Genomic DNA, 23,540 nt, shown 5'->3' with positions numbered 1-23,540 from the left:
TTATAAAACATAGAAAAGTGTAAAAAAAATCTCCCTTTCTCTCTCTCTCTCTTTTACAAAGTATTGACACTTGCAAAAGAAAAAAACATTTATATTTTTAAACAAAACGTGGACTCTTTACCCGAAGCTTTTCTTCTTTCGTGTTTTTCCTTTTTTGTCCTTCCATCCTTGTTCTTATCCCTTCTTCTACCCTTATGCTTTCTTCTTCTCCTCTTTTTATTTTCTCTTTCTGGACTGGAAGTCGTATTATTCGCTTTCTCCTTCATTTTCTCACTAGTAAAGTTCGAATAATTTTTCTTCTTCGTATCTGTTGGTAGATTATTTTTTTCAGCTCTTTTGAGTTGAATCAACGTCCCGTTATTCTTCGTCTGACCGGAACGGAGAAGTTTTCTCAATGATTTCGTGCACGGCTGATTCATCTCGATTTCGGACAAAGTGCTGCAAATTTAAATTTCAATATAAAACGGTAATTTATTTATTTTTATATAATTAGAATAAATTACACTTTAAAAAAAAAAAATATATATATATATATAAATATAAATAAAAGTAAACTATTTAATATGACTAATTTAAATTATCTAAAAATTATTTCAAGTTCTTGCGAATTTTGTGTACAATTGTGTATACAAAGTTGCCTATCAAAGGTACTTAAAATCTGCTATTACCGACAGTGGAATATAAAGTATCATCAATTTCCAGGAGCAACGTTCATATCATTCAGAAAATATGATATTTAAAATTAGTCACATTACATCGTTCACACTCTACTATGAACTTACTCATTATGATGATTTCCAAGTGGCATTAGTTCCCAACAATGCAACGCTTGTGCCAAAGACACCTCATCAATTTTAACCAATTGCCAATCCCTTTTAGTTAAAACGCTGTGGCTGATGCAGCTCGGTGCAAAGACCGCACTGACATTTTCGAAAGTTTGCCTCAAACTATCGCCCATTTTATGAATGTAATCCCATTGTTGTTTTGTTACAGGTGCACCAACGTTGTCCACAGACATTTGGGCCTCGTCGAATATCCATTGAAAAACGAACAACGGAGCTGCGTATTCGTAAAGATAAGCTTTTTAAAATCATTTTATCGATTTTTAATGATATGTTTTTTATCCGACATTGATTAGCACTTTTTACTTGTTTGTCTTAGGAGTATCGTTTTCTTTCGAAGCTAATCGATTAGTATGACTCACCAGTCAAAGTCGGATAAAGCCGATAACCGAAGTAACATCTCCAAGGCTCGTCAGGATGCTTAACAACGCAATTGTGTGGTATACGTGCTTTCCAAAGTTCCATTCCCTTGTGAACTGCATCGACAGGTGATAAACCATTCGGAGAGTACGGTGCTCTGTCAAGAAACCAGCCTGAATCTGAGACACCACGTATAGCTACGTTTTTTAATCCTACAACATGAAATTATTGAATAAATTTAAAAAAGAAAAGAAAATAAATAAATAAATAAAAACAAAACGGATTAATACAATGTATAAAATAATAGACTAACCTAACTCTTCGTGTACAAGTTTTTGCACGTGATCAAGATTCAACATGACACCAATTCCACCTGCACTGCTACCGGCAAGTAGCAAGGAGCTTGCATTCTCAAGGCCAAGTGGTAGCAGATCTCGAACAACCTGCGAGACGATCTCAGCTCCCATAAAGGAGAACATATCGTTTGGCGAGCTTCTCGTACCACTCCAGCTGTCGCTGGTACAATACGGTACAAATCTAAAGAAAAGAAAAGGAAGACAACATGTTAGGTCAGATTAATAAAATGTTTTCTTTAGATAGGTAAGCAAGGTTATCGCGATGGACAATACCTACACGTGATTCGCGTTCCACCAGAATGGATTCTCTTCCGGACTTCCTGATAACAATCCACCAACTGAAATAATTGGATGACACATGAAATGACGACTAAACTAAATCTACATATTATATATATAACGTTAATTAATGCGGACTTACTGTCACGAGTTTCGGGCCATTGTGTTGATGTCATAAGATGTCTTAATTTTAGCCACCTGTTTCTACAGCTCTTATGATCATAACAATACCAGCCACCTTCCAAGAAAATGATCCACCTCTTGGAACCGTGGGATTTACGTAGGTAAAAGCCCGCCTGCGAGCCATCGTTGCAAGTGATCGACCTGTTGCTCAGGTAGACCCTCTTCAATCCTCTCTGCTCCTCCAGACCATATTTCTCCAATATCTTGATCAGCTTCTGTAGCGTGTTGCTTTGTAGTCCCGGCGAACTCGATGACACCGATACCGTGTTTGTTGGTCTGTCTTCGGCGACTATCGTTAAAATCAATACCGCTAGGAACACTGATATCTGCAAACAAAATTGTATATTTCATTTTTACTTTTTATTTATTCCAATTAACGGACCCCAAATATTTTTTATAATAGACAATGATTTATTTTCCATTATGTTTAATTTCAATTATATTTTTTTTCACGAAATTCTTTGAAGAACCAATGTTACTTTTTTAACAACAGAAGTTGGCCGATAGATGCAACTATTATTAACGCGATATAAATTGTTGTTTATTTTCAAATATTACTATCGCAATATTTTCATAACAAATTACAAAATTTTAAAGTAAACTAATTGATCCATACTATGGATATAAAATCTCACAGAACCCATAGACAATAATTCGTGTCGCACTAAACACTCAATATTGCAAATAATACTAATAAATATTAATAAACGTTTAACACAAATAAAAATAAAATACAATATATTAAATCAAAATAATATAACAATGATAATAAATATTAATCTCTCTATATGATACTAAATACGACAAAATTCTGAGAAATTTTCGGGTTACGTTTATTTTTGCAAATTACAAATTAATAGAAAAAATTTGATTTTTAAAAGTAGGACCGGCCATCGATAAGTACAAAAATTAATAGAAAGGTAAAGAGAAGAAGAAAAAAAACAACATCAATATTAACAAAGGTAAGGGGGAGGGGGAGCAGAGTTAGAATGGATGATGGAAGGGAGGAGCAAAACGTAGATTCTTGGCGCCACTCTCTTTCCATATCGTTTCCTCTTTCTCCACCTCCTTGGCCATACCCCTTCCCTTTCCCCCTCACCCCTCTGCCACCTGTCACTCTCTTCTTCTATATACGTGCCTTACCTTTTTTTCTCCCTACCCCACCCCTCCCCACCACTCCACTTCTTTTCCTTTCACGAAAGCAACCACTAAGGATCGAGTTCCAGGTTCCAGAACGGTAGCCGGTAGCGCAAACATATCTCGAAAACAGAAGCTCGCTTCCAGATTAAAGGTTGCCGCTAACATGGCCGAAGGCAGGAAAGAGAATAAAAAACAAGTTGTTCCATTGGCGTGACGTAATTCTAATTTGAATAGACGCTGGATATACTTGATCGTTTTATAATTTATATATTTTATTTATGTGCGCACGATTTCGCCGTTCGTCGAGCATTGATTCTCATCGTCACGTGTCGAGAATTTATGTTTTATGCTTATCGATTGAATTTGATTTACTTGTAATTTCTTACACATCATACGTATTTTATTTTTAATATTTGGTATCGTACATTAATTAATTTTTGATCAGTTTTTATCTTGTTTTTTGTATTGCCAAGGACAAGCTATTAAAAAAAAAATGAATTCTTTATTGGGTTTATTAAGTTTATTAATAATAATGAATGTAAAATAAATGATAAAAGGAAATAACCGAAATTATATACACGCTAGGGTTGGTTACACATTTTTAATGTCATGTGATTTATGTCGATCGTTAAAATTTGGGAAGATTTAATCAGTAAGCTTTTAAAAGACATTTATTTTTTCTTTTTAAGATCTTTTAAAGATCATTCTGGAAGATTTCTGGAGACTATAAAACGAGAAGAGTTCAAGATAAGATCTTTACTCTCGTTGATTTCGCGCAACTTCTGACGCTTTGAACGGGCCGTTACTTTTTTCCTTCTTTTCTTAAAAAATTCAAGGTTAGCTCGCGTTTAAAAGAAAAATGTCACGATTTGTCGTAAAACAGAGTGATTTTAGGAGCAAAAAAAGAAATATATATAATTTGGAAGGAGGGAACGAATCTATTGTGAATAGGATCATCGATTTTGAACCGGAACGAGTTCGGCAAGTTAAAAAGGAATTTGCGATAATGCAGGGCAAATTTGAACTTTCGAGAGGTCGTAAATAAAATTGACGACTTGACCATGTCTTCTTCGTCTTCTTCTTCTTCTTCTTCTTTTTTCATGCTTTGCGTAACCACTTTATTATATCGTAAATCATGATCCCGTTCCTCTTTTGACATTAAGATTCTTGAGAAAAAAGAACATGGAACTAGGAATCGTCTAAGATTTTTTTTCTTTTACTTTCTTCTTTTTTTTTTCTTTTAATACGCATCTTTTACCTACTTTTATTCGTATCGGTTTTATCGCGTCGTCGTTCAAAATTTTAATTGCAAGTCCTTGCCGTTTGTAAAATAATGTTTCAACTAATTAAGTATAATATATATGCACGTATGCAAAATTATTATTCCTTTTTTTTTAACTCTTTTCTATAAAATTTTACTTTTCCTTTTTTTTTCTTTTTACCTGTTCTAGAAGTAACGAATAGTCGATTAATTTTATTAGATTTATTTTATTTCTTTTTTAACGATCAACACACGCACCGGTAAAATATTTTTTGTATTATAATATTTTTTCTTATTTAATCAATTGTAAATTTTTCTTTTATTTAATTTCACTAATCGTATATCTCTCTCATTTATATTTAAATATTGTCGATAAAAAATATTGCAAAGATTTGTGTCGGTTATAGTAGTTTTATTAGAAAATGTTCAACAACTTTAAACTTTCTATCTCTAACTTTCTTTACCTCTCTCTCTCTCTCTCTCTCTCTTGGGTATCTTTTTCTCTGTTTCTCATTTCCATCCCTCTTTTGGCGTATTAAAGCGTGAAGGTGTCCGTCATAATTTGCCACCCGGCTTATAATCCCCGTGACAAAGGCCGACAAAGAAATGGCCTTTACCTTCTATGTTAAGCTACGTTCAACCCGGATTCTAGTAGCCGTTCGAAACGTTTAAGGTAGCCGAAGAACGAACTGAACGAACTGAACGAACGAACAAGTCTAACCTAAGGAACCCTCATCGTAAAAAGATTTTTTTTCATTTTACCAGCAAGCCATTCAACATAACAGCTATTCGTTAACTAAAAAGAACAAGAAAAAAGAAAAAAAAGGACAAGGAAAAATACAAGTAAATAAGTTAGTGTATGTAAAAACATGATGTATATTACGTACCATTATCTACGATGTAGAAACATAATTCTCGTGAAACTTCAAACGATGACGTTTAACTTGTAAAACTATGATCTCGTGCAAGGAACTCGTTCGAACAGGTACGCGATAACGAGAATGAACGAGTCAAGTATTCTTCGATAACGATATTCCTACTTTTACTTTTTTAATCTTCTATATACTAAGCATTAACTTAAAAAAAAACAAACAAACATATTTTTAATTGGACATGTATTAGTTCAAAATATTTTTATACACGTTCAAATAAATTCTATTCATTTTTTAAACAAGACATGTATGAGTTAATTGAAACATACTCATCTTAATGCACACGGTAATGTTTATAAGAACTCATTTTAAAATGGTACACGTATGAGTTCATTTTAATGAACACGATCATCTTTAAGTCGAGGCATATTTGAACCAACTCATCTTAAAATGAGATTTGCAAGAGTAAGAAAAATGTAAAAATAGGGATAAATGTTTGACTTGGGATGTCAAAAAAAGATTTAGAAAATAGTGTGATGGTTGAGTATGGTTGCAATGTCGGTACCTTTGAAATTCGTTGCCCGTAAGTCGTTGATCGTCGTTCACATCGCGTTTCGTCGTCCGGATGTTGATGATGATGGTGGTGAGAGACGAGCGTCTCGTTACCATTACGAGAACCGCTCACGCAGCTCGTATTCGCCGTTGCTAACACGCACCAACCTCGCATTACCATAACCGCGTACACAAGGACCAACTCGTTTCATCTCTTTCTTTCTTTCTTTCTTTATTTTTTGCTTATTTTTTTTTTATTTCTTACTTTCTTGCTCTGTTACTTACAGAGGGTTTCATCCAAGAGAGAAAGTTGAGTTTCTACGTTGCATTGGTGTGAGCCATTCGAGTTCAACTTAACGAGCCTAGAACGACTTGATGAAGCGCGAAACTAACGCTCACCAATCTTCCTAAGTCTTCGCAATGATCATGATTTTATAATGATTTCGAATTTTATATAAATCATTTTTGTGTATTATAGATTATTGTCAAATAATTGTGGAAAGTAATATTCTCCTATTATTTGAAGTTCGTTGCTTTTTTTTTTAATTCAGGTATATATTTCATAGTTTAAATTTTGATTAAGCTAAGAATTTGCGATGGAATAAATTAATTTCCAACGATCATGAATTTCTTCTACTTTTCCAATAGCTTTTTTTAAATAACGGAACAAATTTATAGTTTCTTAATCGTTCGACTATACCGGAGGGTTTTTCAAAAAACACAATCGATAAAAGCTGAGTGACGCTAGACCACCGTCAATTGTCTGTATCGACGAAATGCGCTATCATTTATCGACATGAAATCTGAAGAGCGCGATACCAAATGGTTAAATATTAAAAGTAATTTAAAAAATGTTTCAATTAAAGAAACGAAACTTTGTAAAAATCCAATAGTAATATAAACTAACTAGATCATACTAAACAGATTCTCCTTAGATCCTAATAAAGATGACCTTTCTGAACTAAAAGTGCTAACATTTGGCATAAGTCCAGGATACAATTGAAGATGCCATTAAATCTACAGAAATAACTTTTGATATTTGAAAGATGAAAAAAGTCATCGATATGTCGAGCAAACATATTTGCCAAAAACTTCCTATTATCTCAAAATAATTCACAAGATTTATTAAATCATTAATCTATAGAAAAAGAAAACAGAAAGAAATAAAAAGAAAACAAATCCCGATCGTGATCCAATCAAGACAATTCTGCTCGATTTTTTTTAATAACGTAACCTATTAGATAAAGTATATGAATAAGGATTGAAACAGGGGTAGACGGTTAGTTACTTACGTTAACTGTCAAAAACAGTGAGTAGAAAAGCCACGTAATATTTGACGTAATTTATGACGACGAAGGACTTTCGCAAAACAGAGAGAAGAAGACAGGAGAAACGAAGACGAAGAAGATGAAGAAGAAGAAGAAGAAGCAGAAGAAGGAAGAGGAAGGAATAAGTAGAATGAAATAAAGGAAGAAAGAAAGAGATAGAAAGAGAGAGCAGGTGGCAAGATAGGGTATACGTTGGTGGATTAAGGCGCGGAGCGGCGAGTCAAAGAGATTTTCCCCCCATTCCGTCGCGGTGGGGGCCCCTCGGCCTAACAAGGGCTGAAATATGACTGCCTTGCCCTACCTCAGTTCCCTCTTACTCCCTCTCACCGTTTCCCTTCTCTTCGCGCTTATTCACTCTCACTCTTTCTTTCTCTCCTTCCTCTCCTTCTGATTCGAGGCAAGCATCGCAGTTCGCATCACCGAGGTAAGCAAGGAAAACCAAAGGAGATATCTCCTCTTCGACTAATTTATCGATCTTTCTATCTCCTTTCATTTGAAAATATATATATATATTTCATATGATGATATATATTTCATATATATATTATATAAAATTATATTATTATCTAATATTATTATTATTTCACATATATTATCCTAGCTTTATTATTCCTGACTTCTTATCTTAATTTATTTTATTTTTTTTTATTATATTATGTGCTCATAATTGTCAAATATTAATCACACCTGGTCCAGGAATGGTATAATCTTTATTATGACATATGTATTTGATTTTAATATTTAGAAATTTATTTCTTTATTTGAGTGGCTATTTAATATGTTGTTTAGTATTTATTAGTCGCAACCTTTTTGGTAATAAGCGTTAGATGTTCGTAGAGAAGTGATTTATTGTCAGACTCGTAAAATAAAATATAAAAAAGACTGTATACCATATTTATTAATATCCAATTAATTATCATCTTTGTTTCTTTCTTTCTTTTTTTTTTAATACAAAATCAAGAATAAAAGATAACATTTGTTTTCCCTCATTGTCGTTCTTACAGTTAGATGAAGAAAAAAAAAAACAAGGTAAAAATTTTAAGACACGATTGTTATTAATAATAAATAAGATCGCGATATAAATATATTGTTGCATATTTTTCATTGCATAATACTTTTTTTTTTAAGAATTTTCTGAAACTAGGAAGAAAGATAGAGTGAATTAAGAATGATTGGTGTGCGTTTGTGCGTGTATGCTTGCTTGTATGTAGAGTGCGCCTCCGCGTGTGTATGGTAGGAATGGTTGAGAGGAGATGGTGATGGTAGCGGTGGTCCATCGGAGTAAATATATTGGATGGTGGTAGGATTGGTGGCGGTGTCTTCCGCTCTCTACTTGAGCCGCGTGCCCGCTCGCTCGTTCACGCCCGAGGTGCGCCTTTGATGTGCCGCCTACATCGTCTTCTTGCTAACTCTTTCTTTCTCTCTCCCTCTCTCTCTCTCTCTCTCTCTTTCTCTCTCTCTCTCTCTCTCTCTCTCTCTCTCTTTCTTTCTTTTATATTTTATCGAGGAAGGAGTTTAACTTCTTTTCTCTTATCCTCGTCGGAGAAGTTGGCAAAAAGGTGTAGGGAAAAAGAGAACTTGGAAAATCGTGCTTCTTATTCGTGGAACTGCCACAACGATTAGCCACGTTTGTATTTTTTTATTCTTACTTTTTCCTCTTTCTTCTTATTTTTTTTTTTATATGAAAATTAGAGACTTAACGTGTAATAATATAAGATAATCTCGAAAATCTTGTATTTTAATACATATTGTTGACTTGTAGCCTCTATTGAAATAGTTTGTATATTATTGTTCCTAACATTTCTAACGTTAATTTGTTAATTTTAAATAGCTCCCACACGTGGGTCTCTCTTATTATTAATTCGATTTATTATTATTTTAAATCATCTTTATAAAAATTGCATTAAACATCTCATTCGTCCTATAATACTTCACAAACTAATTCCAAACGTTCTGAAATAATCAATGAAACGAATGCTAATGAATTTCGCGCACTGTATTCAAGCATTATTATTTAAAAAATTCGGAAATTTTGTCCAATCCTTTCGGAAAAAGTAAAAAATCACGACATCAACGAGAGGAAGTGTTAATAATCTTGATATAAAGTTCAATGAGTTAGGCGAAATTGTCCATATGAGTGCAGTAGCAGGCGAGTAGGCAATCATTTTACGGGGGCTTATTTCGAAGATCCCCTTTTTGTCCTTTGCTATCTCTCTTTCTCTCTTTCTCGCTCTCACTTATTTTGCAGAAGGAGAGATTCTTCACGCGTACTCGACTGGCACGCGGGGTTCTCCGGTGTTCTTGGTGTACTCTTTCCGGAAGCCCCTCGCGCGAACTTCGGCTTACTTCAAAGGTTCCCTCCGCGCAAATCGGCACCGGCACCGTACAAATCGATAATGCGATTCGTGCTCTCTCTCCATGACGAGTATAACTCCTACCTCAATCCTCCCCCCTTCTTCCCGCCCTTCTTCTCGTCACCCCCTTCCCCCTTTTCCCGCTTCTACCCCCTTACCTTTTCCTCTTCGTTTATTCTCCACAATCGTCCCTCCACCCTCCCACCCCTTCCTTTTCTTTTCGATCAAATCTGGATCTCTTCTTTCTTCTTTCCTCTTTCTCTCTCTCTTTTTCTCTTTCTCTATCTCGATCGATCCTTTTCTTTCTTTCCGAGTTCATATTAAACGAGATCTAATGAGATATCTTTCTTTCTCTTTCTCTCTCTCTCTTTTTCTTACTGCCCACGCGTCTTTTAAAAACCAGAGAAATAAAAGTAAATGAAAAGAAAAAGGGGAAGATCGTTCGATCTTAGTCGTGGATCGTATAACACACGAGGATTTCTAATTAAAAATCTTCTTAATGGGGAACGATCAATCGAGTTTGGGATAAGAGAGAGATCTTTTATATTTTTCATTACCTTCTTCTTGTTTTCTGATCTTTTTTTCTTTTTTAAATCCAATTTCATCAGGGGAGGAGGGTCCGTGTGGGGTTGAGTGTAACTTATGAGTGTTTTCGTCAAATTTCAGAAAATTGATAACGATCTATTTCATAGATCCAATTGATTCTAAGAACTTTATTTAAGGAATTATAAAGGATTTGTATCTAGTATTATATATATATAAATACATTGTTTGATTAACTAGGAAGTAAAGTGCGTTCGTAGAAATTGATCGAGTAAAAATGATTAGCGAAAGTTGATTAAATATTTCTTAATTGATCAGCAAGTATAAAGGAAGCTTATGTCGAAGTAAAATAACAATTGGATATTTTATTATCATAATTAATATAATTTCTAAAGTCACGTTTTTACTTCCTTGTTGAACCACGAGAATCTTTCTCTCCCTTTCTCTTCTCGGTAATAATTACTCAACCTAATCTCTAGATATAGTAACGTTCTATTTAAACGTTTTATGGGAAACGATTGTGATTACTCATATCCAACATTATAGTAGAATTTTATTTATCTCTTTCCTCTCCTTTTCTCTTCCTTATTCTTCCACGAAAATGGTTACTTTCATCCTTTGAGGACCATCTCTCTTTTTATCATATATACAGTTTATGTGCATTAATATAAACATATTTAAACGCATATTTACGTAGTTACACGTACATGTACATATTATACATATACGCATAGGTATAATTTCGAATATATGTTTATACATAGGTAGATACCATGTATATGTACATATATGCACATAGAAATGTATATATTGAGATGTATATACAAAAACACACAAATATATGTATACATACTGTGTTTATATATGTGTGTAAATGTGCGTTCGTGTGTGTTGGGTGTGTATTTGTGTATATATGTTGGCCTGGAGCAGTAAGAGGAACTGCAAGAGAAACAGCAACAGTAGAAGCAGAAGCAGCATCAGCATCAGCAGAGAGGAACGTCCCACGTGAGCAGAGTCGGTTCAGCGTACGGTGGACCGTGAAACGTTTGATCTTACCGCCAAGGCAGATCGGCAAAAGGTCTTTTTCTGCGGGGCCGAGCTTGAAGCCGGCCTCAAAGACTTGACTGATGACTTGCGGCCACGAGCAGAAAGAGAGAGAGAGAGAGAGAGAAGGAGAGAGGGAGAGAGAACTACTACTACTATTCTACTACTACTACTACTACTACTAGTACCTACCTACTACTACTACTCCTTTCTCCGGATCCATTTCTCTCGTGTTACAAGTTCTGAAAGATCGGTGGACGATCGCGTCGTAGGAGAGAATGATCCTATCGGAATCCATCGAAGAACCCACCACCAGACGTGGATATCTGCCGAGTGTGGTTTCAAAGTCTAGTCTGATGATTCTTCGAGGCGCCGAATCGTTCGCGGAAGACGCGGAAGAAACGGACGCGTGCCTCCGCACGTGTCAGACTTACTCTCACCACCACTTCTTTAAGGAATCCCATATATTTCTTTCTCTTTCTTTTTCTTGTTATATGTGTATGTATCTGTATGTCTGTCTGTCTGTGTGTGTGGGTGTGTGTGTCATCTTTGTAAGGTCCTTTGGTCCCCACTTAATCTTGTTAAGTGTAATTAGTTAAGAACTCCTCTTTCTCTCTTTCTCGCTCTCTTTTTCTCTCGTTTCAATCTAATACATTTCCAACGTTTAAACTATTAGTAAAAAATTAACCATTTTTTTAATTTTTATTACACGTTATACTATATAGTGTAAAATAAGTTATTTAAGGATATAATTAGAGATATTCTTATAATAAATCATTCAATATTGTTCCTAACTTTCTCTTCTCTTTAATGCCACCGTATAAAAATAAAAATAAATAAATTAAAATTGATTTATAAAATAAATTCTAATACATTGAAATTGGAAGGACAAATTTTTCGCGCAAGATTTGATCGGAAATTGATTATAGGGAAAAACAAAAGTGAAAGATGGATAGATAAACTGGCGAGAGAGAGTGAGAGAGGAGAGAGTGATAGCGGGTAGAAGGGATGGAGGGTGGAAGGGAAGGAGAGAGGGTGAAAAAGAAGAGAGGGAGTATCGAAGGCTAGTCAGGTCAGCATCGTCGACGTCGACCAGCCGGAGTATACGAGGAAGAGGAGCGTTGTTCTCGGGCTGGCCATTCGGAGGGGATGGCTCGGAGAAGAGGAACTGTCGGCTCCTTTGAAGTCGGTCGGTACCGTGTGTAATTAGGCCGCCGCTCCCCACCCCGCCCTCGGCCTCTGATCTTGCCGCGCTGTGTCGCTAATTGCTCACCGCTCCACAGCAGAAACGTCGTCGTCCTCCTCCTCTTCCTCCCCCTCCTTCCCCTCCTCCTTCTCCTCCTTCTTCTCCTTCTCTTCCTTCTCTATTTCTCCCCCTTTTCCTCTTCGTTCATCTCTTCCTCGTAATCCTTATCCTAGTCTCTACGTTAAGGGACGTCATCCTTGTCTTTATCCCACTTGACGATATCAACTATACGTCATAAACAGATCCTTATCTTTCTTCATTTCTAATCCCATTTCTCGGCGGATGATTTTTCTGCATTTATATTTTTACTTATTCGGTATAGGTACTACTCCTCGTTGGTGCGGGATGGTTTCTTTTTTTTCTTCTTTTTCGAATGGAGGATGAAGGATATCTTGTTAATTATTTACTTGTTTTTCTTTTGATATATATAAATATAATATTGTTGTTAGAATATGTTCTTTCTTTTGTTATTACATTTTAAGAGGGTCATCATTTTTTGATATATATTTTTGTATTTTTTATTAAAGCACGATTTGCGAAACTTCTCGAAATATCAATTGGTTAACATTTTTTTTTCTATTTCATAATTAGTCAGCTTGATCCCCTGATTGTGTTTCCTAGAATCTCTATTTATTCCTAATATGGTATCTTCGTTTTACAATGTCCTCGTTTATGATATATCATAATTATTTCGATTTCTCAATTGTTAAATGCTACTTGTTCTTGGCCTACATCTTGATAAAGAATAAATTTGTTGTTTTCTCTCATCGACGTCAAATATCTGAAATATTTATTGTATTTGTTTATTCACAGAAATTTTTTCGTATCGTCAACATTTTGTTGGAAAATTAGGAATGATTAGAAGTCCAGATCAGATTCTAGTTCTTGCAGGAAGACATTAGTCTCTCGTTGGCTGTCGTTCTCCTGAAGTCGTTATCGTTAGCGAACCTCTCTCGTCCACTTCCGCATCTATGCTGTCCTCATCATCCTCCCCTTTCCTCCCTTCCAACTCGTTCCTTACTCTCGCGCGATAATCCGCCCTCCTTATTTACCAGCTACTTCTTCTTCTTTTTCTTCTTCTTCTTCTTCTTCTTCTCTTCTTCTTCTTCATTTTCTTCCTCATCTTCTTCTCTTACTTCTTCAATCCCAACTGAACTAATTTACTAAACTTTGACCTCATCATCATCATCATCATCATCATAATCATCATCTTTAATCACATTTGTGTACAATTTTTCCGAATTTTTTTAATGTATAACTAATTTTTTACTAAATATTTATATATAATCATCAATCTACATCTTTTTTATTATCATTTTTTATTTCTACTGGATTTAAATTATATTAAATCTTTACCAAATTTCGATCTCTCTCCATCATCGTTATCTTCGTTAACGTTTATATACGCAAGTTTTTGAATTAATTTTTATTTTAAAATGATAAAAAATTGTGTTACGAACAATATTTTTCTATTATTTATGTTTGTTTTCTTATTTTATTTTCCAACTGGAAAATATTTGTATGCAAACTTGTCTAAACAAAATAGAAGGATAAAGAAGGGAATGTCCTTTGAAGTTAAAGAAACGTAAACCGAGGAGATTGGAAAGGTACAAAGGTACACAGGTTATCCCAGTGGGGTTGCCTTCCTTAGAGAAGTCGGCTAACCCTTTGGTTTTTTCTGGGCGGCCCCAAAGTTGCGTAAAAGTCAGGTTCAAAGGCATTCGTTAAATCGTACTTAAAAGTTAAAGGCCGCACGCGCAAAGGAACCGGACAGGGAGATGCCATTGAGCGTAGCAAAGAAAGAAAAAGAAGGAAGGAAGGAAGGAAGGAAGGAAGGAAGGAAGGAAGGAAGGAAGGAAGAAAGAAAAGAAAGAAAGTAAGAAAAAAAAAAAAGGTTAGAATTAATGAAAGAGAAAGAGAGAAAGCAAAGCACGAGCCGTGAAAGCAGAATCTCGAGATGATCAAAGAGCGTTAAAAGAGGATCGGACCTCCGGCTTGCTTGGGTATTTCGCCACTCGTCTTACGTCGCATTCGTATTCCTGCTTGTTGAATAAACATTCCAAAAATTGCACTTCCAACCAGTGTTTCGGTCAGGAAAATTAAAGTTTTTTCTTTTATAATATATCAATGATTTAAAAACCAATAATTGTTCATCCATATATTTTTAATGGTTTAAGTATTAAATCTATATGAGGCGTAAACAATTTGAACGTAAACCAACCTGCAATTCAGTCTTCATCTTCGAATCCTTTGACGTCACGTGGTGAAAAATGTCGCTCGATCGAAAAATCACGATCACATCTAAATCATAATAATCGTCACCTATCTAGCACGTTGAGAAACTGTTCAAGTCACGTGTCAGCTCTCACAGGATATCAAAATATACACGATGACAAAGTATTTTTCTTCCCCCTCCCCCAAATTAAGAATATTTCTTAAACGTTTAGGATAGATTTATTAGTAAAAATAAAAATCGATCGAGAGGGTAAAAGTCGTTAAAATCTTTGGTTGTCACGTGGGTAATCTGAAATGTCCAGTATTTCTATATCTTTCTTTCTCTATTTTTCAATATTTCTGTATTTTTGTCTCTTTCTATTTCGTTTGTTCCGCACACGTAGACCGGTTGACGGTTCGCAGCGTACTGCCACCTTCCGCTTTGCCCTCTTTCACCTTTTCCTCTAGCAGCAGCTCCTCCTCCTCCTCCTCCTCCTCTTCCTCCTCCTCCTTTTTCTTTTCCTCCTCCTCTTCTTCTTCTTCTTTAGTGCTTCCTTCGAAACACCCTTCTTCTTCTTCTTCTTCTTCTTCCTCGAGTCACGAGGCTACGATACGCGCACGTGCCAGACACGACCGCTGAGCTAATAGCGAGCGACACCTCTTTCCACCTTTTTTTCTCTCTTTCTCTTTGATTCTTTCTTTAACTCGTGAACGGGGCCCAACACGTTCCCGTTCCAGGTTCCTCGCGCTATCCGGGTCCAAGACTGACTGACAATCGGCACACAGGTTAAGCCATACACCATCGGACAAGAGAAGAAACATCCCCTCCACTAACTTTGCCATTTAACATCTCCACTTTGGGGTTGTTTCTTTTCAATTTGACTCGATTTTTTTTACTTTTCTTCCTCCTCTTCCTCGTTCTTTTTTTTTTCATTCGCGTTTTTTCTCTCTAACTTATTTGAACATTTCTTATGTTAGGCCCCAGGTAGAACCCAACTGATTTATGTTTCCTACCTTTTTAGCATCGAAATGTTTGCATTTGTAGAAATAATGTGGTTGCTTTTACAAATGATAATGGTTGCCTCTTCTTTAAAATATTTTCCTATAAAACAGGGGGTGTGAAATTATTTATTGTACTGATTCATAGATGTTGTCGATCATTTATATTTTGTTTCATCTATGAGAGTGTTATAAGAAGAAATTATTTAATAATCAGATTTTTATTAAATTAAGGATAATTGGAAGTGTAATATTTGTATCTTTGATATTCTCTAAATAGATTTGATCCTTAATTATTTATTATACGAATTTAGAAAAATTATTAATTATGTTAAATAGATCATGTAGATCATTTGGATAATTACGATTGAATTACGCGACCAAACTATTAAAAATGAAATAAATAATTATAAACAAATGATAAGATAAAAAAAAAGTACACCTCCATGTGTAGAGCTGATTATTCGTGAACTATTTGCCGACAAAGGAGAATACTGGATTTAATCTAAGGAACGAAGCATAGTAATCGATCGCGATGCGGCAAACAACTGCGAAGGGCTACTGTTCGATCATCGAAAACATTGTTGTTGTTGTTGTTGTTATTTGTCTTGGGCAACTACGTAGTCCACAGACGAGTCCTCGAGACGAAAGATCAAAGCAATCGACGAAGACAACGACGAAGAAGGAGAAGAAGAAGAAGAAGAAGCAGTAGTAGCAGAAGCAGAAGCTGCAACGATGGAAAAGAACTCTCGAACGCCGACAAAAGCGAATTTGATGAGCGCAGGTGCACTTGTCGCGCGGAGGAGTACCTGCGCTGTCCTTTTCTGGAATCACGAGAGTGAGAGATGAAGGGTAGAGGGACATCCATCCCTCCTTCTTATCCTCTTCAATCCTCCACCTCTTCCTTTTCATCTTCTCTTTCACTTCTTCTCACATTACCATCATTGGAATGGAACCAAAAGCTTCAACCGAAATTCTGCTGAAAGCTAAAAAGAGGACACTTCTCGGTACAGATTATTAGAACGCTAATGATTCTATGTCGTCTCAATGGTTTTCAAGATTTTCTCAGAAAGATATATTTCTTTTCATCAATTTTATCTATCTTAACTTTAATTTATAATTAATAAACATATTTCTCACAGTATTTTTGCAATTGACATTTCTAACCATTTTTTAATAGAAAAGAAAAAAGAAAGTCATTGGAATTATATTAAAAAATCCTTCAAATAAACAGTATTCCTATTTATTTTTATCGGTTATCAATAATCCATCAGATCGAATCAGTTCCTTAATCAACAACAACAATAATATAATAATAATAATATTTAATAATAATTTAAAAAATCATTGCAGTTCCATTGAAATCCATCGAACAATATTTCCATATTTTTCGATCGGTTATCAATAATCCGTCAAACGTAACGACGAAAGGGTTGTTTTTAATAAGACAGTTTTCCTTGAAATGAAAAAAAATCGTTAGAGGGTTTTTGGTATGAGTGTTAGTGACGATTGCGTTCCATAGTTTATCGTTAAAATCGCGTAGCAGGTTAGTGTATAGAATGATCATTAGCAGCTTAAGAGAAACCACTTCTTCGTGTGCGGATATTCCCTTTGATATCTTCTCTCCCTTTACACTCCTCTCATCCCTATAGACCTTCAACTTCTGCTAGATTCGAGGAACTTGTCCCGCGCGTTCAGGACTTTCCACTACGCCGACTATACGACGCGGACGATGTACTGTACATTTGTCTCCTGGGAATCTATTAGAATTTTTTTTGATCTCGGGGTTAAAGGTTCCTACGTATGTCTAAGCGTTGACTGATTTATCATCGACAAGATTTTATCTTTAGGATAAAACGAACGCTACCTGCCCATTGTTTTATTCTTTCAATTCTTTTTTTTTTTTACGAATATTTACACTAGCTAAAAACATCGTGTTAAATTAAACGTCAATTTTATTTAATCCTCTAAAAGCAGAATTTTTATTTCGCTAAATATTTCGAAATAATTTAAATTAGGTAAAAAATCATTTAGAGAATTCGTTTGAAATAATCAGAACTTATAATGTAATAACGCGTTTTACGACTTAAATTAATATTTAAAAGTATTTTTATATCTTTTAATACAAAAATTATTTTATTGCAATTATTATAATTAACAATTAATTTCTCTCTGTTTATAATACGAATCCATATCATTTACGAATATATTCGTTTTTGTATCTGTCGAAGAGTTTAATAATGAAGAACATGTAAGAAGAACAATATAAAACATCGTTTTAAAAATCTTTTTAAAAAGAGTTAGAGGAAAACAAAAGGTGGAAGGAAGGGAACAATGTGCAGTTAGCGAATAAGAATAAGAATAAGAATGAAAGGTTGATATCGATTTGATGGACGCGTCCGAAGGATCCTCGACTTTGCCGAGGTATAATTTGACAGGAGCAGGATCAAGATCCAGCAATGGCGTCGTGACCAGGTGTAGTAGCTGGAGAGATACGTAAACTGGGGTGGGGGTAGATCACCGAGAGAACAGTCGGCGCCTTTTATCCCTACCCCAAGCTATTCCATGCTACCTCTTGCGTTTCTCTTTTTTTCTCGCTTATCCTCCCCCTCTTCATTTTGCTCTTCTTCACGAACAAACGTCCGTCTCTCTTTTCATTTTCTCTTCTACCTCCTCCTCCTCCGGTTTAATGCGAAGCGCAGTCGACGGACGATCACCGAAGAGAGAAACTGACAGCGTTGCTTCGCGCGATTTCGCATGATTTCCTTCAAGAGGATACGAAAAAGAGAGGAAGAATGTAAAGATAGATCAAAAAAAAAAAAAAAAAAACAACAACAACAAGAAGAAAAATCTACCGACTCGGTTATCTTCGGTTCGATGATTACAGACGTATTAGTACTCGCTACATCGATCAATAAATACTCTATCGAATTTCATTTATTAATCATTTATTTATAACACATACGAATATGTGTTTGTTCATTAGCTATAGAAATCAATTGGTTTGATATTAAAATAATATATCATTTTCTTTTTTTTTTTTTCCACTAGAATTATCTTCATATGTTAGCATTTTCTACGTTGATATCATATTTTTGTAAGTAAAATTTGTCTACTATTTTTTTTTTCTTCGCAGGATGAAATTTTTAGGAACGAAGTAGAAAAAAAGCGTATATTTTTATCAATTCTCACAATCATAGCGCCATCGGTTCACTAACGATAATAATACTTTTACAAGCGTATTGTAAACGTTGGTTGTTAGGTTTAACTACCGGTAGGAACGATATGGCAGCGATATAATCTTCGTAGGTGGTCCATGTTAACTTCCATTTAAAGTTTTCATGTAAACGTATGGTATTATTGCTTTGTAGAGAATTTAAGCGACCAATATCTTTTGCGAATCGGCGACATTGTTACAATATCCTCTTACGTGCTCGTAAAGATCAAGGACAAGCAAACCGAACAACACAGGGGCTTAACTCTCCAAACTTTTTAAATTGAATATATTCGCGAATGTGATTCTTTATAACTGCATACGTGTCTTCTATTTTGGATCAAAAAGAAATTACTATGTTTTATTATTTCTATATTCGTAAGAACAATTTTATATACCTTATGGTAGATGTTGAACGAAACGAATAGAATGATATATTTTAAAACAGATATGAAATAATCTTGTTAACGAAGGAAAGATAATTTTTACAAGATCCTAGATCACATAGAAAGATTACAAATAATTTTGTTTTATCTTAAAAAGTTAAAGAAAAAAACCTTCGAGTAAAAAACGAATAATACAAAAAAATAATTAAGAATAATAATCATCGTGGTCTAGGTGAACAAGTTTTGAAAGATAATGGAGGCTAGATATTTATACAGATGAATTTCTAACTAATGTAAATGCGAGTCGATCGAATTAGAACGATTAGTATGCGAAATGGGTAAATGCGATGATAACGATGCCAAGAAAGAATTGGTGTGGGGTTCCGGCAGCGTGTCTTTGAAAGTGGGGGTAATGATTATACGCGTATGGTTACGAAGAGGTGGAAGTTAAAGAGAGAAAAAGAGGGGGAAAAGAGGAAAAGGAGGGAGGGAAAGGTGAGGAGGGGGGGTAGTCGTTTACGCGGGCGCGTGACGGAGGCAGGTGCACGTCGCGGCTGTCGGCGCTTTTGATGTTCGCCACGGAGTGCTCCTCCACGAGGGGAGGAACTCTCGATCCTTACGTCGCTTTTGAATCGGTCCTGCGTGTGCACACGCGTGCGAGAAGCGCAGAATATAAAGAGAGGGATGGAGGGAGAAGGAAAGAGTGTATAAATAAAAAAAAAAGATATGAAATGATATTTTTATTATTATTATTAGGATTTTTACAATAAATTTTCAATATTAGAAAATAATCAAATAATAGTTGATACTCTTTATAGAAATGCAAAGCACAATATAATCGTAATAATAATGAAGAATAAAATAAAAGAAATAATAACCGATTATAATTGGAAGAATATTATAATAAATATAAAAAAGAAAAGTATAATATATATATATATATATATATAAAATAATAACATGTATATAAATGAATAGTATGATCAAAAAAAAAAGAAATAAAAGAAGAACCAAAGAATACCTTAACAAAATAGACAATAAAAAAAGGAGAGAAATAGAATTGTAGATTCGGGTAAAAGGGAATATTTAGAGGGTGGCAAAAAGGTATAAAAAGATGTAGGGAAACTTTGTGGGAAGGACAAAGAGGGGTGAAGAGAGAGAACGAGGTGGGGATACTGAAAGGATTGTTTAGAGTGGGGATACTGTGTGGGAGATACAGGGAGAGGGTGAGTCAGAGGCAAAAGCGAATAGGTTGGTAGTAAAGTAAAAAGAGTAGGATGAGGAGAGGGTGAAGAGGTAGGAGGAAGAGGAGGAGAATCACGGTGGACCACTATTATGTAAACATCAGTGTGGCTTTCATCTCGCCGCTCATCCCGTGTGCTGACCCATGAACGAATTCAATATATGCAGAAGGGGACTTCAAAAGCAAGTGATTCGCGAAATTAACGCGATTTTTACCGATTCCTTCCAACAATTCCAATAAATTTTTTATTCCTTTCCTTTTAGTTTAATCCTTTGACTTCGTTTTGTTTATTGTTCACGATGAAAATCTTCAATTAATTATATCAGGTTTATTACAGGTACTGATAATAAAGATTAAGTTTTGATTAATACCATTTAGCATCCATTTACTTTTATTATTATTATTATTATTACTATTTTTATTTTTTTATTATTAGGATGATAAACTGTTATTAATGAGAAAATAATAACGTAGGGTGAAATTTTGAAAAGAGGGGGGGACATTTAATAGAAGCAATCTCGTTCGGTGATATGCAAGATATTAAAGCTCGGCATGTTATTCGTGAAAATCGATAGGAATATGTTCGGTCGTTAAAACGACTACGGCTTTGATTCTAGACCGTAATTAGAAGTTACAAGTTTCACTTTAATGAAATAAATCCTTAGGAAAGATTTTAGGTTGACCCTTTGGTATACCGACATTTCCAAACGACAATTACGATACGTGTAAAATTGTTAAAAGGATTTGGTTTGTTGGTAGTTTGTTCGATCCAGAATGCTTATTCATTGAATTAAAATAGTGATATTTAAGCATAATATTAATTATTCGAATCCGCGTAATTGATGATAAACTGAAGGATGAAAACGTGCAGCACCATTTGTAGGTTTAGAACAAATTTTGGAAAGGATAAGGAAACCGGTAGCGGTGACGGCGAGATGAAGGGGGCGGGGGAGACTAGTAAAGATGGTCGTCGTAGTGGTTCGCTCCATTAACCTCATAGAAATTTATGAGAAGAACGTTCGGGTATTGCGGTGGCTCGTTCTCCTAGGAAAACGAGCTGCACCTATAATAGGGTCATGCTCACAATGCGATTAAATAGAGTTTGAGATAAGCGCAATGGAAGAGGACACACGTGTTTTAGACACGTGTCCTTTCCTTTCCTTGCCTTGGATAACCTCGGCCACGGATATCCTCTTGGCTTACCTTCCGATCGAAACGATAACACTTTTCAACAAATTTACGCGTTGAGTATGCAAATATATATATATGTGGGTTTCTACGGACACATGTAAACAATTATCAGATCATATCTCGTCGAATATTTAATAATTGCTTTAATTATCATTTTATTATCCCATATTTAAATATTATTCATTTAATAGAGTTTAGTGGTTGTCTCGGTTAATAGGAAACTGTTGCAACTATGGTATCCATTTAATTTTGATTAATTTGAACTTTGTGATTCAATTTTAAAAAAAATCGATGTGTTTATTTTTGATTGGATTATGATAAAACATAACTTTAGTTTTCAATGATAGATACAGGTAGGATCCTGCGGATAAGTTTTCGGGGGTTGATAGAAAAGTAAGGTAGAGTTATAGCGGCATCAGACGGTCTACTCAAAGCAAGGCTATTTCGACGTAATAGAAAAGCATATAACCTCGAGGCGCAGAAAGAGAAAGAGAGTGTGTGTGTGTATGAGAGAAAGAAAGAGAGAAAGAGAGCTCACAATGCCGGTCACATGTCACCATCTCTTTGAACCATGCCGCCAGTTTCTTTCTTCCAAGTTCACCGGCACACATCCTTCGAGTTGTTCCTTTCTGACGACAAGGATCTCTCTCGCTCTCTTTCTCTATCTATTTATCTATCTCTCCCTCTCTCACTCTTTCGTTTTCTCTTTCTCTTTGCTCGATTTCGATTCCATTCGTCTTGTGCTCGCCTACGCGTTTCAATAGCTGAATGTTTCTCCGTCCTTTAAGGAGATGCACCTTGCCGTAGAAGCCGCACGATTATTTCTGATTGAGAATCGATCGATCTTTCGTCTCGAACGTCTTCCTTTGTCGTTACCCCCTTTTGGACGTCTCTTCCCTTACAATTTTAATGGATCACCCTTGCGTTCAGAAGATAACCCGTCTCGTTCTTATGCTATCTCATTCTCTACTCAAAAATTTGTTTGAATTTTTGTAACACTCATCCTAATTAAAAGCAAAAAGACAACATCAGATCTCTGTTCCTTGAACAACATCATTAAGATTAACCTACCAACCATAGAAAAACAAATTATATTCTAATGTTTTTAAAAAATAACGAAGAGAATGATTTAGATAAAACGATAAAACGAAGTACTTTGAGAGATTTACTTTTATTCTGTAAAATTGGAATATTCACAATACAATTCATCTATAATTAAAATCAAAACGAAAATTGGATCCATTTCTGGATAAAATCACAAAAAGATTGATTTAACAATATTAAAGGAAAATTCTATTCTACCGTATCTCTATGGATAAACTTAATGAAATAAGGAAATAATGAAGAGAGAATGGATTACGAGGAACGATTGAAAAGTACTTCAAGCGATATCTTTATAAGGAATCAAAGGTTACTCAGCGTTAGTTGGCAACGAAAGAGTTGGAATATTCAAAAGCATCGGAAGAGTAGTCTCTGATGTGTCCCGACATGGAGTTAGTATTTACACGAATAGCAGGGATAGATAGAAGGAACGGGGTAGCCAAGTATCTCTTTCTGTGAGCACTTACATCAGCTACTACGTGCCGTGGAAACTGTGAATACGTTTTCTCTTGGACACGTCCGATCAGGGCAGCCAGTAGTTTCTTTTTTACGGACAAAAACACTGCGTAATCGTATACGACGACCGATCGTGTAATGCACGCGCCGAGTCAACGAGAGAGAGAAAGATAGAGAGAGAGAGAGAGAGAGCCGCTTCCTTGCTTATCAGAAATCCCTGCAAGCTTGCCACGGCTAATTAGCTCTGTCTATCCATCCATCTATCCATCCATCCATCCATCCATGCGTCGATCCATCCATCCGTCTATCCATTTACCCATCCATGTATCTATCTATCTCTTTCTATCTCACTTACACTAACTCGCCTACTACTCGG

At 35.3% G+C, this 23,540-nt stretch overlaps 1 protein-coding gene across 1 annotated transcript in view; it reads right to left on the bottom strand.

The window, feature by feature from the left end:
* Positions 1-6,026, bottom strand: part of LOC106785760 (palmitoleoyl-protein carboxylesterase notum1) — a 7,179-nt gene extending 1,153 nt beyond the window's left edge. The window contains exons 1-7 of the mRNA XM_014746476.1: positions 5,859-6,026; positions 1,980-2,346; positions 1,836-1,896; positions 1,516-1,739; positions 1,205-1,414; positions 783-1,059; positions 122-438 (exon numbers count right to left, since the gene is read on the bottom strand). Coding sequence (XP_014601962.1) covers positions 122-438; positions 783-1,059; positions 1,205-1,414; positions 1,516-1,739; positions 1,836-1,896; positions 1,980-2,346; positions 5,859-6,026 — 1,624 coding nt within the window. The remainder of the gene's footprint in view (positions 1-121; positions 439-782; positions 1,060-1,204; positions 1,415-1,515; positions 1,740-1,835; positions 1,897-1,979; positions 2,347-5,858) is intronic.
* Between the last annotated feature and the right edge of the window lie 17,514 nt (positions 6,027-23,540).

Source organism: Polistes canadensis, unplaced genomic scaffold (assembly GCF_001313835.1).
Source record: "Polistes canadensis isolate GaletaPanama2010 unplaced genomic scaffold, ASM131383v1 scaffold_56, whole genome shotgun sequence".
In the NCBI taxonomy this organism is placed as follows: Eukaryota; Metazoa; Arthropoda; class Insecta; order Hymenoptera; family Vespidae; genus Polistes; species Polistes canadensis.
This window is presented reverse-complemented; position numbering and strand designations above follow the sequence as displayed.